This window comes from Canis lupus, chromosome 15 (genome assembly GCF_048164855.1).
Source record: "Canis lupus baileyi chromosome 15, mCanLup2.hap1, whole genome shotgun sequence".
Lineage (NCBI taxonomy): Eukaryota > Metazoa > Chordata > Mammalia > Carnivora > Canidae > Canis > Canis lupus.
This window is the reverse complement of record NC_132852.1, coordinates 54,870,177-54,884,965: the sequence shown is the minus strand read 5'-3', so window position 1 is coordinate 54,884,965 and position 14,789 is coordinate 54,870,177. Positions and strand designations below refer to the sequence as shown.

At 40.2% G+C, this 14,789-nt stretch overlaps 2 gene segments (V, D, J or C); both read right to left on the bottom strand.

Annotated features, from left to right (window-relative positions):
* Positions 1-644: 644 nt before the first annotated feature.
* LOC140605264 (T cell receptor beta variable 24-1-like) lies at positions 645-2,448 on the bottom strand. The segment is given in 2 exon segments: positions 645-2,101; positions 2,233-2,448. Coding segments are annotated over 2 exon segments (456 nt in total).
* An 8,191-nt stretch (positions 2,449-10,639) lies between these two features.
* LOC140604529 (T cell receptor beta variable 19-like) lies at positions 10,640-11,200 on the bottom strand. The segment is given in 2 exon segments: positions 10,640-11,019; positions 11,152-11,200. Coding segments are annotated over 2 exon segments (429 nt in total).
* Between the last annotated feature and the right edge of the window lie 3,589 nt (positions 11,201-14,789).

The following is a 14,789-nucleotide window of genomic DNA, read 5'->3' as shown; positions in this document are numbered from 1 at the left end:
TCGCCTCAACTTCAGGAGTTTCTAATGGCCATCAAGGCTTCAAGGCTCCTCGTGGCTCAGCTAAGACTTTTGTCAAGGTTGCAGGACAGCCCAGCTTTATCCTCAGCCTATCCTCCTTCTTTCTTTCCGCGATAACACTTTCTAATGGCCCACTGAACATTAACCTCTTCTGCAAAGTCTGCTTTCTAGAAAACCAAATCCATGACAATATGGATTATAGAAATCACAGATTTGTAAATGGACTTAATGTGAGGGCTTATGGAAAGAGGAATCTAGAATGATGGTTCCAGTCACTGAGAAGCAATATAGTGTTTGAAGCCAGAATGGGTGCCTGCAGTGTTAGGGGATGAGAAATACAGAAATAAATTACTTGAGTTTGAACTGTGGAGCATCCAGCTGGAGGTATCCAGGAGACTGGTAAGTCCACTAGTTTGGAGCTTATGAAAGAAATTGTCATGATCACAAATGGGAAGGTTAAGGAAGAATATTTATACTAAGCGAAAAAAGAAGGCAGAAGGAAAGTCCTATGAAAATCTACTGGAAATGGCTAGAAAATAATTAAAGGGAATAGTTAATAGCGTATGAGAGAATTATTATTATAGATGAGATTTTGGTGAAGTGTATATAGAAAGCAGGGAACAAAATTCTAGAAAACTGACTTTTAATTTTTTTTTTAATTTTGAAAACTGACTTTTTAAAGGGAAAGCAGATGAGATAGAACTCATACAGGAGATTGAAAAAAAAAGCGTGACATTCTTTTCAGATCAGAACAGGTAGAAAATGAAATAAGTTGCATTCTCTGGGTGAACTGTCACCGAGTCGGGGATTCTTTTGTTGAAATAATTGAGGCTCATGGGGTATGAAGACAAAGCACATCAGAAAGTCTTCAATTTATTTCTTAGGCAGGTTTTACATCAGGCTATAGCAGCCCTTGATTGAGTATTTTTGTGCCTGGAGTTCACTGGCTCCCAGGAGGGTCCCCTCTGCAGGGGAGCAGGGGGCTTATTCCAATACCTTGAGAGAAAAGGAATCTCCAAGCTCTGAGCTTTGGCTCCATGCTGGGGAGCAGGCAATTTTTTTTGGAATCCAGTACATCTAGATAATGACATAGTCTCTCTGCTCCCACAGGTTAAGATTATTCTCAGCAGAGATCCGAGTGTGGGGCAGTAGATGAAAGATATCTTTTATAGATCACAGTCTCTAGTACTTGACACACTTCACTTTCTGAGTCAGATTTAAATAGTAATTAAATTTACTTAGCGTGAAGTTTTAGAAAACAAGGTAGTCAGTTTGTGCCTGGTATAAAAGCACCCAAATACAGAGTTGAACAGTGCCCAGCTCTTGGAGGAACCAGGACTGAGAAGGGGACAGCAAGATAAAGGGACCATCAGAAGGAACAGAATGGAGTGGAACATGTTGCAAAGTGGGCAAAGAAGAGGCAAAAGAACGATGACAAGCCACATCCTGTTGGAGCTCATAAGAAATGCTCTTACTGAAAACCATGGTGGTCTTGGCAAATGTCAGGTTCATTCTCCTAGAAGGACACTACTGAGCTAGCCCCACTAGAATAGAGAAGGAGGGTCAGTCGGCAGGGGAGATAGGTTCAGTCCAGCCTGTGGTTTCCATCACCGTGTGGCCTGGGGACATTGACCCAACATGGCCACAGCTCAGATTGAGGCTCACACGGTGTAGAACTACTCAGACCCCTCTAGGTCCCCATGTCCCACATGGAGGAAGCCTTCTGTGTGGTCCGAGCAAATGTGCCTGCTTTCTGTATGGGGAGCAGGTGACCAATAAGCACTGTGTGAATCGCTGCTGGCACAGAAGTAGAGAGCTGTCTGGTTGGGAATGGCAGTCCCTACAGACAGGGAGAATTTCTCCAGGTCCGTTCGAGAAGCACTGTACCCATTGGAGACCTCTCCTTCATTAATATAATTGACACCAAAGGAGTAGGAGATCAGCCGTAGCCCCATTCCCGGATCTTGTCGATACCAGTACATATAGTTATGACTCTTAGTCTGAGAACACTCCAGTGAAATGTTCTTTCCTTTCTTTATAATCCCATTCCGGGGGGTCTGGGTAATGCCAGCATCCATGGAACCTGTGGGGGAAACAAGACAGAAACTGGAGACAGAGCCCAGGAAGGGTCCTCCAGCTACAGGCTGAGGGGAGAAGCTTCAGCCAAGAGCTGGAAAATGTAAGGCAGGGTTTCCCCACGCTTCCCAAACTCACCTGTTCCCAAGAGACAAAAGGCCACACAGCAGAGGAGCAAGAAGCCCATGGTAGGGAGAGGCAGGATGGAGGCGTTTCCAACTCTGAGTGTTGGGGAAACAGGGCATGGATATAGGAAATGGGAAAAATTCAGTCAGCGATGTCCCTCACAGCTTACTTGGCCTCTGAGAAAGATACACCCACACCTCTGTCCCCCCAGAGCCTAACCTTCACTCACTTATTACTCAGGAAGGTGGTGCCTTGGTTTACTATGCGTCCTACCAAATGCGCAGAAACTCTTTAACTTGCTCCTCTTCTCTTCCTGGTTCTTCTCTGCCACCCACTGGGTGGTAGTCTCTCCTCCCCTTCCCACGCCTCTCCTATTACAGGTGCTCCAGGGCACACCCCCACCCCAGATGAATAAGCTATGGAGTAAATTCAGAATCATCTCAAAGAAAGGGAAGCTAGTCCCAGTGGAATGTTGTGACTGTAACATTTCTTTTTTTTTCTGCATTTATTCATTTTTGTCTAATCCGGGTCTAGGTAAGCTATGCTATTTGAATATATTCACCATAAAGTTTGAAAGTTTTGTTTTGTTTTGTCTTTTCTTGGGGGCCAGCATGGCTACCTTTGTTCCAAATTTCCACTGTTCTTTGATGGATGCTGCTTTTCTGGTCAATGTTTCCTGGGCACATACCTTTACTGAAAATATGGGCTAATTGTAGGAAGGTATTCTCTTAATGTGGGTGTGTATTTCAAAGAAATACTTAATATCTTCTCTTTTATTTTGAATGAACTGAAAATAGTTCATTAAAGAGGTGATTTTAGCATAACACAGATTGTTGCTGACTTTAGGAGGAAAATCTTCAGTATTTCAATGCAACAAAGTATAAATACAGCACAACAGCAAAGACAGTGAGAAACATTGGTGTCATAAGTCAGTCTTCTTTGCCCTTTAGGTCTGTGCTTTTCCTGACTTTTCCTCATCCATGAATATACCATTGCCTCCTACACTAATCAATCTGGCCATATATCTCATTGGGAAAGTCTTCTTCTTAATAATTTCTCTTTCAATTGGGAAAATTTCCAGCATATATAAAGAAGATATATAATAATATAATGAGCTTCCATGTCCCTACATAACCTGGCTTCAGTAATTACCAACTCATGGCTTCTCTTGTTCATTTCTCACTATTTTCTCTCTCTCCTCTTATTTTGCACACTCATTGCTTTGTTCTGGCACATTTTTATAGCCAGTGTACACCTTCTATATGACATTCCAGTGTTCTCTCCTTTTTTTCTCTTTCTGGACAGAATTGTTCATTAGTCCTACCAGTAGAGACTTGGATTTTTTTTTACAGTAAATTGCTTATCCAGGGGCTTGATTCATACAAACAGGATAATTTTAAGAAAGATTGTCATCTCTGAGTTTGCCCTTAATTGGAAAAACATGGCCCTACTTTGCAGTTCTTAAAGAAAACATGCTGTTTTGCTGCCCCCTGGTGTAGGCAGTGACTGGAGTGGAAGAGAGATTTGGGAGGTATCAACTATTATCAGGGTCCGTCTGTTGAGGTCTGGTGGAGTCCTACAGTACAAGTCTGTAGATGAGTGGCAAGGACAGGAGAAGCATACCTTGTCCTAGGAGCAGAATCTACGCCCGAGGAGGAGTGAGCGACCATTATCAGAGGAAGGAACGGAAGAGACATGTAATTGGATGGGCATAGAATTGAAAAAGATGCTCCCATTTCTGGACAACCCAGAAAGACCTTGATGGCATGAACCAGTACTCCTCCTCCAGGATGGCTCATATGGTTCTCAAATTTTTATTTAAATTCAGTTGATTAACATATAGTGTATTATTAGTTTCAGAGGTAGAATTTAGTGATTCATCAGTTGCATATAGCACCCAGTGCACATTCCATCACATGCCCTCCTTAATGCCCATCACCCAGTTACTTTATCCCCTCTCCATTTCTCCTCCAGAAACCTCAGTTTATTTCCTAGAGTTAAGGGTCTCTTATGGTTTGTCTCTGATTTTATCTTATTTTATTTTTCCCAAATCTTACTTACAAACCACTTCTTTGACCCATCCCCCACCACAGGCAGAGCACAGACTGCCCAGTCTCCACCCCCCCACCCCCCCAAATCCTGCTTTTTACCATGTATTGTGTGTTCATGGGTGTGATCCTAGGGATATCGAAAGCTCTCTTCTCATTTGTGAATTATTGAACTGTATGACACATATCCTCAGGCACAAAAGATGTTTATTGCTGGTTAGTGCTTTCTGGGTCATAAGAAAAATCTCACAAAGATGTTTTTATGTTTTCTTCTAGAAGATTTCTAATTATAGCTTTTATACTTAGGTCCATGACCCATCTCAAATTGACCTTTGTTTCTGGTATGAGGTATCAGTAAAGTACGTTTCTTTTCACATGATCATCCAGTTGTTCCAACAGTATTTGTTGAGAAAACTGCTATCTTGATGCATTGAAATTTCCAACCCACAAACATGATTATTAATCTTTCCATTTTTAGTATTTTCTTTAATTTCCCTTTGTGATGTTTTGTAGTTCTTCACTGAACATCTTCTGCTGAATCTATTCCTGTTATCGATAGTATTGTATATGATACTGTCTCCTGAAGTTTATTTTTCCATTGTTTGCAACTAGGATGAAAACACTTGGTTTTAAAAAATAAAAATACTTTATTTATTTGCTTAAGAGCAAGAGAGAGAGCATGAGCAGGGGGCAGGGACAGAGGGAGAGAGAGAAGCATGTTCCCTGCTGAGCTGAGAGCCCATCATAGGGCTTGACCCCAGAACCCTGGAATCATGACCTGGGCCAAAGGCAGACAGACAATTCACGGACTGAGCGACCCAAGTACCCCTTGGTTTGTTTTATATTGACCATGCATCTCATCTTACTAACTTCACTAATTAGTTCTAGTTGTTGTTCATTGATTCCTTAATGTTTTTAATATAAACAACCATGTCATCTGAAAATAGTCATAATTTTATGTCTTCCTTTACAATATTTAGGATTTTTCTCTTTTTCTTTTTCTTTTCTTTTTTTGGCTTGTCTCACACTGGTTGAGACCTCCAATCCAATGCTGAAGGAAAGTGGTGACAGAAAACATCATGCTTTATTCTCAACCTTAGGAGGAAAGTGTTCAGTATTAACCATTAAACATGATGTTTGTTGCATTCTTTGTTGATAGCCTCAAGCAGGTTGAGAAGCCTCTTCTTTTATCAGTTTGATCAAAGGAAAACTCATTTTGAACAAGTAGTGGATTTTGTCAAAAATTTTCTCAGCATCTATTTATATGGTCAAATGATTATTCTTCATTATTCTGCTAATAATTCTCCTGTGAGAAACCTACTTGGTCGTAATGCGTTACCACTACACATGGATATACACATACACACACACACACATAGCTATGCAGATATATCTGGATTTGATTTGTTAATATTTTGAAAAGTAGTTTTTCCATCTATGGTCATAAAAATATTGTTTTGTCATTCTTTGTCAGAGTTTGGTGTCAGGTTTTTGCTAGCTTCACATAATGAGTTGAGTTTAGAAAATGAGTGCCTCTTATTTTCTAAAAAAGTTTCTGTAAAGTTGGCACTATTTTTTTTTCTCCTTAGATGTTTGACAGAGTTCACCAGGAAAGGAATCTGGGTCTAGAGTTTTTTTGGAGGGAATGTTTTTGATAAGTGATTCAATTTCTTCACATTTCTAATTTCATCTTGAACCAGTTTGGTAAGTTTGTATTTTTCAAATCATTTCATCTGCTTGTAGAATTTATTGGCTTGTACTTATTTATGATATTGTATTATTTTCATGTCTATTGTATTTATAGAGATATTCTCTTTTTCATCATTGATATGATAATTTGTGCGTTTCCCCCTTTTGTCTTGACTGCAGTGAGTTAATCACTTCTGTCAATTGATCAAATTATAAACACGTTTTCCTCTAATATTTTTAATAATCACTTAAAATTCCTTGTTTTGGGATGCCCGGGTGGCTCAGTGGTTGGGCACCTGCCTCAGGTTGTGATCCCAGAATTCCGGGATCGAGTCCCTCATCGGGCTCACTTCGAGGAGCTGCTTCTCTCTCTGCTTGTGTCTCTGCCTCTCTTTCTCAGTCTGTGTCTCTCATGAATAAATAAATAAATCTTAAAAGTTCCTTGTCTGAAATTTCCAGCATCTATGTTACTTCAAGGATTCCATTGCCCACTTCTTTGCTACATGTTGGGTGATATTTTCCCATTCTCTCTGCATCTGGTACTTTTTCAGTGCACGAAAATGTACATTGTTGAGGGTCTAGATTTCCTTCCCTCCTCCCTCTCTCTCTCTCTCTCTCTTTCTTTCTGCCTTTATTTATAGAGCACTGTGCTATTTTTCTCTAAAAGGCAGTTTACTTATTGGCAAATCAGCCAGATCCCTTGGAGGCTTGTTGAACTTTGTTAAGGCAGCCGTAGAGTGGTTCTTACTCCAGGACAGAGGTGACTTCCCTCTTGAGGTGTGACCCCTCCCCACTTGGGGTGCCAAGTGTATTTCCAGGGGACTTAGGAAGGTGTCCCCACTCTGGTTGGTCAGGATTCATATGTCCCCCCAAGACTTTGTGGCCGCAAGGACCTCCATTCCTGCTCTCTGTCAGGCTTCATGGAGGCTCTATATGTATCTGCTGTTCAGTGTTTGACCCCCGTGCAATATTGGGAGCAATTTTTCTGCAAAGCATCCTTCTCTACAGTGGCTTCGTCCTACAAACATCAACCACTTCCACGGCCCTGAACTCTGCTCTCTGCCTCCCCACCGCATTGAGACCACTTGCTCTGTTTGGGTGGGTTCCATGCTCTTATGCTACAGTGTAGAAGCCGTTCCAAGGCAGAGACCTGGGACAAACCCTCTTTTCCTCTTCCCTCTTCTCTGTGATGGAAACCCTCTATTGCCTGCTATCTAATGTTGGAACTGTCGCCTTAAAAACTTCCATCCAGATTTATAGAACCTTATCGATGTAGGCAAGTATAATAACAGCTATCCGTTATGACTTGAAGCCAAATTCCTGTTATTCTTTTTATAATTATATAATTATGATGATGTTTATTGCACTTTTAAGGTTCTGATCTTCATTGTCAAGCTGACACAATTGGAAGTAATTTATAGGAGTAACCTTCTGACAGGGCTTTTGATCAAATTGGATAACATAATTTGTTTTTTAACTGTTCTTAAACACCTTTTCACAAGGATTATTTCTTTATAAATTTACATGAAATTTTTCCTACTCATAATTTCTCATTCTCTGTTAAATTATTGGTTTGATTCTCTTCTTAAGTTAGTCTCTCCATCTTTATGGCAAATGCTTATGGTTTTCTGGGTATTACTGAAATTTGCTTCCCTAAATTATTCCCCAGGAATTTGTTTTAATTTGTCCAGTGAAATATCTCTCCCTACCGAGCATATAACATTCTCATATTTTTTTGCAAAAACACAATCTATTTGCCATAACTATACACATTCTTTGAATATAATTTTCATGGCTCTCTTTTTCACTCTTCTCTTTCCCCAGAGACTAAAATTCCATGTAATGCAATGAAAAATTTCCCAATCCTTTTATGTCTGTCCCAATCCTTTTATGAATTAAAATGTTGGAATTAATATGAATCAGCTGTCATATCAAGAGCTCAATGAAGGGACATCTGGGTGGCTCAGTGGTTGGGCATCTTCTTTTGGCTCAGGTCCTGGGATCGAGTTCCACATCGGGATCCCCACAGGGAGCCTGCTCCTCCCCCTGCCTGTGTCTCTGTCTCTGTCTCTCCCTTTCTGTGTCTCTCATGAATAAATAAATTTTTTTTTTTTAAAAAAAGAAACTCAAAAAAAAAAAAAGAGCTCAATGAAATTGGTGATTGTCTGGGATGGCATTTGGCCCTAAAATAGATAATATGAGGACAAATGATAAGTCTTGAAGAAAAACGTGTGAATTTTTACTGTTCCTTGCTATAATCAGTCAGCAGAATCCAGTTAGAAAAAAAGAAGAAGGAAAATTAATTTGGTTTACTCCAGGGACCAAAAAGCATAGTTGAATGGAGTGAAGAATTTTCTCAGAATTTCTGGATGAAAGAAGGTTATTAATGGGTGGTAAGTAGTCTGGGGTACAGTGGTGGTTGGAAACATTTCTTCACTACACAAGGATATGAGTAATAATGAGGAAGACAACACTCTGGATGCCTAGGGAACTGGAATTGGGAGAATGGAGATGTCATTCATGTCATGGACATAACAGGCACCTGCTCAGAAGAGAGACCAACTGTTTCTCTTCACATCTACTGTTTCTTTGATGTTTGGGATGGGGATACACTGTATAGGGACTTCAACTTTATTCTAAAATTTAAAAAGGACTGATATCTAGCAAGGAGCTCCTATAAACATTGAGGAAAATACAGAACTTTCACTAGAGAAGTGGCCTAAGAATACCAGTAGACTATTTTGAGAACAGAAATCGAAGGTCAATATCTTATGAAGAGGTAGTCAAACTCATTAGCGATCAGAAAAAAAAATGCAAATGAGAGAGGGAAGGAGAGATCATCTTCCAGCTTTCTAGATCATTGCCAATTGATAGTATAGGAGTATAAAGTAACCTCTTTGTCTCTTTCTTTTAAGTTATTTGCTTTTATTTATTTTTCTTAAATTATCATCTGCATTGTTAGGGTAAACACTGATGGTCTTCTAAGAGAAACGGGGTGGAAGAGACTGGAATTCTCTTTCCACTTCCAGACTTGCAACATCTGGAAAATGGATAACATCATATGAGGGTAAGGGGATATAGGAAGCTTTATGCCCTTTTAAGTGATTATTTGAGACTCATACAGCAATTCTGAGGGGCCCTCTGGTGGTATCTAGATGCATAAAATAGCATATACAAATGGTACTCCATGTCTCAAGAGTCATGATTCTGGGCATGTAATCCTATAAAATGATTATACAGGTCCAGGAAGGGATATGTGCAAGCATACTCAAAGTTGTAATGAAATGGGAGGAAAATTTGGTATGTTCCTGGAGAAGTGGGCATGGAGCATTGTGCATCACTTAGAAATGACCGACCACATGCACATACAGAAAAAGGAAGCATTTCACTGACTTGAGCTAAGTGGGAAAATCTGGAAGGCAGGATTGTATGCATAATAAAGTAAGATTTGTATGATTTGAAATACATACATGCATATATACATGGTAAGGGTTGAATGTTCCAGGAAAAACTTCATGGCTGGATCGTGAACAGGCTATTGTTTCCTTTGGATTTAACCCCAGGTTTAGAAAGAGCTGAGCTGTATTGACTTAATATAATTTTCATAATCATCATCTTTCCCTATCAATGTATTTTTCTTTTTTTAAGATTTTATTCATTTATGAGAGAGAGAGTGTATGTGTGAGTGAGAGAGCATGAGCAGAGGGAGAGGGAAAAGCAGGCTCCCCACTGAGCAGGAGCCCGATGTGGGCCTCGATCCCAGGACCCTGAGATCATGACCTGAGCTGAAGGCAGACGCTTAGCTGACTGAGCCAACCAGGTGCTCCTATCAAAGCATTTTTCATTTTATCTACTACCCAGTTTTTATTCAAAGTTTAACAGCTTTTTGAGAAAGATCCTTTAATATGGATTCAAACTCAATTTCTAACTCGGGACTGGGCATTGCTTTTGATGATTCATTATCTAATTATCTTTTCATATAACAACAGGTCCCTTTTGTCATGGTTGTTTTTTTGATTCTGAGACTAGTTACTGCTTTGCAGAATATTTCACCTTCTTGATATTTCTGATATATTTTAGCTAGTTCATTTATCATGAGGTAATCTCTCATTTTCTTCTCTGATTTTTCTATCAACTCATATTTTAAGTGGTTCTTTTTCATTATCTATTTTTAGCTTACTTTCTTCTTCCTTCCTCCCACCCCATTCCAGGGAAGTCATGTTAACAGCTCAGTTTGTATCTTTCCATAAGTTTCTCTTTCTTCGTTCAGTTCTTCAATGAAGTTAAACGACACTGATACTGATTATATAATTGGATAACACACCGATAAAATGAGCACTTGAACAAATAATCCAACTCAGGAAATAAAATATTGCCAGAGTCTTTGAAATCTCTTTTTTTTTTTCTCCAGATCTCATGATCCCTCTATTCTATCTAATCTAATTACTCCCTTACTAGACCATTAGCTTCTTGGAGAAAGGTTCTGTTTCTCTTCAATTTTGTATCTTTTGCATTTGGAAAGGTGGCAGGACACAGTAACATCTCAAGAAAAGATACAGATAAATGTAAAAGGATTAAAAGAATGGAAGTCCAAGAAGTAAAGTGTATCCCCTGGGTCTGTCCTCCTGAGTGCTTTATCAAGAATCCAGAGAGTGCAGGGAAGGATATTTAGCAGAGGGGCCTTAAAAAAAATTAAAACAGAAGTTGTAGTGAAGGCTGCAGGGCTGGAGCGAGTTTGTGTGCAGGTGGCCGGTGGCCACGCTCCGCTGTGGAGCGCTACCAGAACAGAGGTAGGCACCTGTCTGGTTGGTGTGCACCAACCTCACAGTGAGAGGAAACAGCCCCTTCTCCTCTCGGGAAGCATTGTAGCCTTCAGTTATATGTCCTCTCTGAACATCTTTTTCAAAAGTTGAGAGGTAAATCAGCCGCAGACCTTGTCCTGGGTCCTGCCGGTACCAGTACATGGCATGGTATTTCAAGTTCTGTTTGCACTCCAGGGACTCCTGTCCAGCCTTAGTGAGCAGGAATGCTGGCCTCTGGCAGATTTCAGCATATGTGGGTCCTGGAGGTGGTGGTAAGGATACAAAGGCTGGGGATCACGTCCAGAGGGGAGCCCACTGCTGTTGTAAGAAGTTATCACAGGGGGGGTCTGCACACCTGAGTCAGTAATTTGCTGACTATGTGTTGAACTCACCTGTTCCCAGGAGACAAAAGGCCACATAGCAGAGGGCCCAGCTGCCCATGGTGGGGTCAGAGCTTTTCTGAAGGTCTAGACACAGATTCTGAGAGAGGCCCAGGGAGGGGAGTAGGATGTAGGGCTCCCCCGCCTCAGTCTGTAGAAGTTGCCACTGTTATAACATGACTGTTGCAGCTCGTTTTGCAGATGGGGATACTCAGGCTCAGAGAGATCAAGTCACCTGTGTCTTCTCTTCTGCTCTTTGTATCCCTTCCAAATGGACAAGTCCCCACATGGTGAGGAGACCAGATTCTCCATCTCCTGGTCAGAGTCACAGTATGCCATGTGTCTGTGCACTCAGCATGATAAGAGAGAGGAAGAGAAATGCCTACAATTTTCAGAATCTATTGCATATCCATCAACTGCTCTGTTCCCACCAATACTGCTCCAAATACAGGAACATGTCCAAATGTTTTGTTGTTATAAAATGGAGTCAGTTCTCTCCGTCTTCTGAATTTATTGTAGTTGATACAGTAGAGATTGGGAATAGGCTTCTCGAGTGATTTTGGCAACAGCAAAGGGTTCTAAGCCCACCCTTTCCTAGTGCCATGGATTAGAGCCTGGCCTTGAGTCCTGGTCCTGCCATGTAGCAGCAGCATAAACATGGACAATTCTCTTAACTTCCCTTTGACTTTATTTTCTCATAGGTAAAATGGGTATAATGAATATCTACTTCAAAAGTTGTTAACTTTATATAAATAAGGAATTTAGAACCGTTCTTCATACAGAAGAAATACCATATGTGTGTTTTCTGAATTATTATTTTCTAGACCTGGTATTCTAATCCATGGGATTTGTGGAGGTAATACTATGCAAAGAAAATCAGACATTTGCTGACACAGAATTGTGTTAGCTTACTAACATGTCATTTTCCAGCACTGAGTTGAAATTTATACAGTGAATTTTAAATCTGTTGCACAATATAGTTTCTTCTTGAGAGTTTTAAAAATAAATAATTATAGGTTAGCTATTTAACAAATGTTATTTTGGTAGATAAATGTTTGCTTTATTTTTATGTTCTGAGGTCATCTGTAATAAAAGACAATTTTTTATGATGAAACTTGTGGTTGGAATGGGGTGGTTTAGGACCTGTTTTGCTGCTTTAGAAGAGATATGCTTCATACTGCAGTACATGGAAGGAAATGGTATGACGTTCACATATTCCCAGAAATAGTTGGCCTACATGTGCAATCTTGGATTTGTCAGAAGTGTTCTCATTAAAAAACAAAAAAAAAAAAAACAAAAAAACCCCCAAAAAACAGAAAAAATGTGAACCCCTTCTTTAGACTGATTTGCAGATCTAAGGTCGACTATAACAGATACTTAACTATGATTGCATTCTAGTCCTGGGAACATGATACAGTTTCTATAATCTATCTTTCTATAAGATATCTTCAATATCGGTTACCTTGATCCTCCTTCTCTTCCTCTTCATTTTTATGTCTTCTTCTTCTTCTTCTTCTTCTTCTTCTTCTTCTTCTTCTTCTTCTTCTTCTTCTTCTTCTCCTTTCTTTTTCTTCTTCTTTTTTAATAGGCTCCGCACCCAGCATGGAGCCCAACACGGGGCTTGAACTCATGACCCTGAGATCAAGACCTGAGCTGAGATCATGAGTCCTCGCTTAACCAATGGAGCCACCAGACACTCCCATGTATACGTGGTTCTTGAAAGGCATTAGTGGAATAGAAAATGACAGGGACACAGCGTGATAGAGATATCCTTTCTTGCATGAAAAACTTGAGGCTTAATGCTCAGGAACTCTGCAACCAGAAATAAGATCTCCAAAATGGAAGAGCAGAAAGATCTCCACAGTATATACTTTTAAATAACCTCTTACAATAGCAAGGGTTATGAATTCAGAGATCCTAGTGAATGATATGAATGATAATATGTATTCTTTTCTTGTAGATGGAATTTAGATCATTCTAGTGGGCTCGAGATACTTGGTGCATGCCTTGTTAAGCAGTGTCTTGTTTCAAAGGTAGCTCTAAGGAGTCAGCAATGAAAAAGTTTATATTGTTAAACATCTTTTCCCATATTGGGAAATATTCCACAGTCTGTTCCCATTCCATGCCTCCAATGAGGTAATGCTTCATCTGGAATGCTTACATATTTTCTTTTTTTTTTTTTTTTTAAAGATTTTATTTATTTATTCATGAGAGACACACACACACACACAGAGAGAGAGAGGCAGAGACACGGGCAGAGGGAGAAGCAGGCTCCCTGCAGGGAGCTGGATGCAGGACTCTATCCCAGGACCCTGAGATCACAACCTGAGCCAAAGGCAGACACTCAACAGCTGAGCCACCCAGGTGCTCCCTACATATTTTCAAAACAGGCACTAAAAGTATAAACCAAGAAAATAACAAAAATGTTTACCTAGAAGGGGAAAGAGGAAATAGGGTAAAGCAAAGAAATAGGGAACAAGAAAAGATGTGGCATTTTTGCCTAAATATTATTTAATTATATTACTTATTTTAATTATATTAACTATTATCATATTTTATATATTATATATGAAATAAAATTATTAAATTATAACTATTATTTAGTTATTTAATTATATATAATAGCATATTATATATTATATTAAATAATATTATTTAAGTGTAATGAGCTATTTAATTATTTTAATTACATTAAAAGTAAGCAGTCTAAGCAATCCACTCAAAAGGAAGAGATGGCTGCTCTGGATACCGAAAGCTAAGAACACCAAATCAATTAGGCAGGAGGATGAGGAGAAAGGTAATTCTGTGTTGCAGGACCAAGGACCCCACGAAATGGCCCAGGGGAGGAGCAAGAAAAAGCTCCCTGCCCCAACACGCACTCCAAGTCACGTGCTGCAGGTCAAACACTTCACTCCTTGCTTATTCCCATCAGCAAAAAGTACCTGGTCTCCCAGGGACCTCTGCAGAATTTTCACAGCTTTTACCAGTATGTTCGGTTTAGTGTGTTTTCACCGAGAGCAGAGCAGGACTGACCTTGGCTGGTTCACATAGGAGGTGAGGTGGACATCGTGAGCTCACAGGCACTTGCTGGAGAAGGCTGTCTGTGGGTGAGGGTAGTTCCAAGTGATGCACTCACCCTGAGACATCAGTTGAGAGATGTGAAGACTGAATTGATTGGGCCCATGTGAGATCTTGGCAGAAGATATGTCAATAAATAAGGTTCTTATGACAATAAGAAGCACATTCTTAATACCTTTCTTAAAGCAAATAGGAAAAACTCCACAAAATATGTAGGAGACATGGGGAGCAGGGAAGGTTCCCCATCCATCTTGACTGTCATGCTGGTCACGTGGGTGTAAACATTTGTCAGAATGCATGGAAATAAATACTTGAAATGGATGCACTTTATGGCTTGTACGTTATGTCCCAATAAAGTCGTTTTTAAAGGTTGCATGACTGTATTTTCTGGAGGGAGGGGTTTGCTGAGTTTCCTGCCATGTTTCTAGGGCAGGGACAGCTGTGAGGAGCAGTCACAAAACCCTAGCTTGGGGGCGCCTGGGTGGCTCAGCAGTTGAGGTTGAGCATCTGCCTTCAGCCCAGGGTGTGATCCTGGAGACCAGGGGTCAAGTCCCACGTTGGGGTCCCGGTGC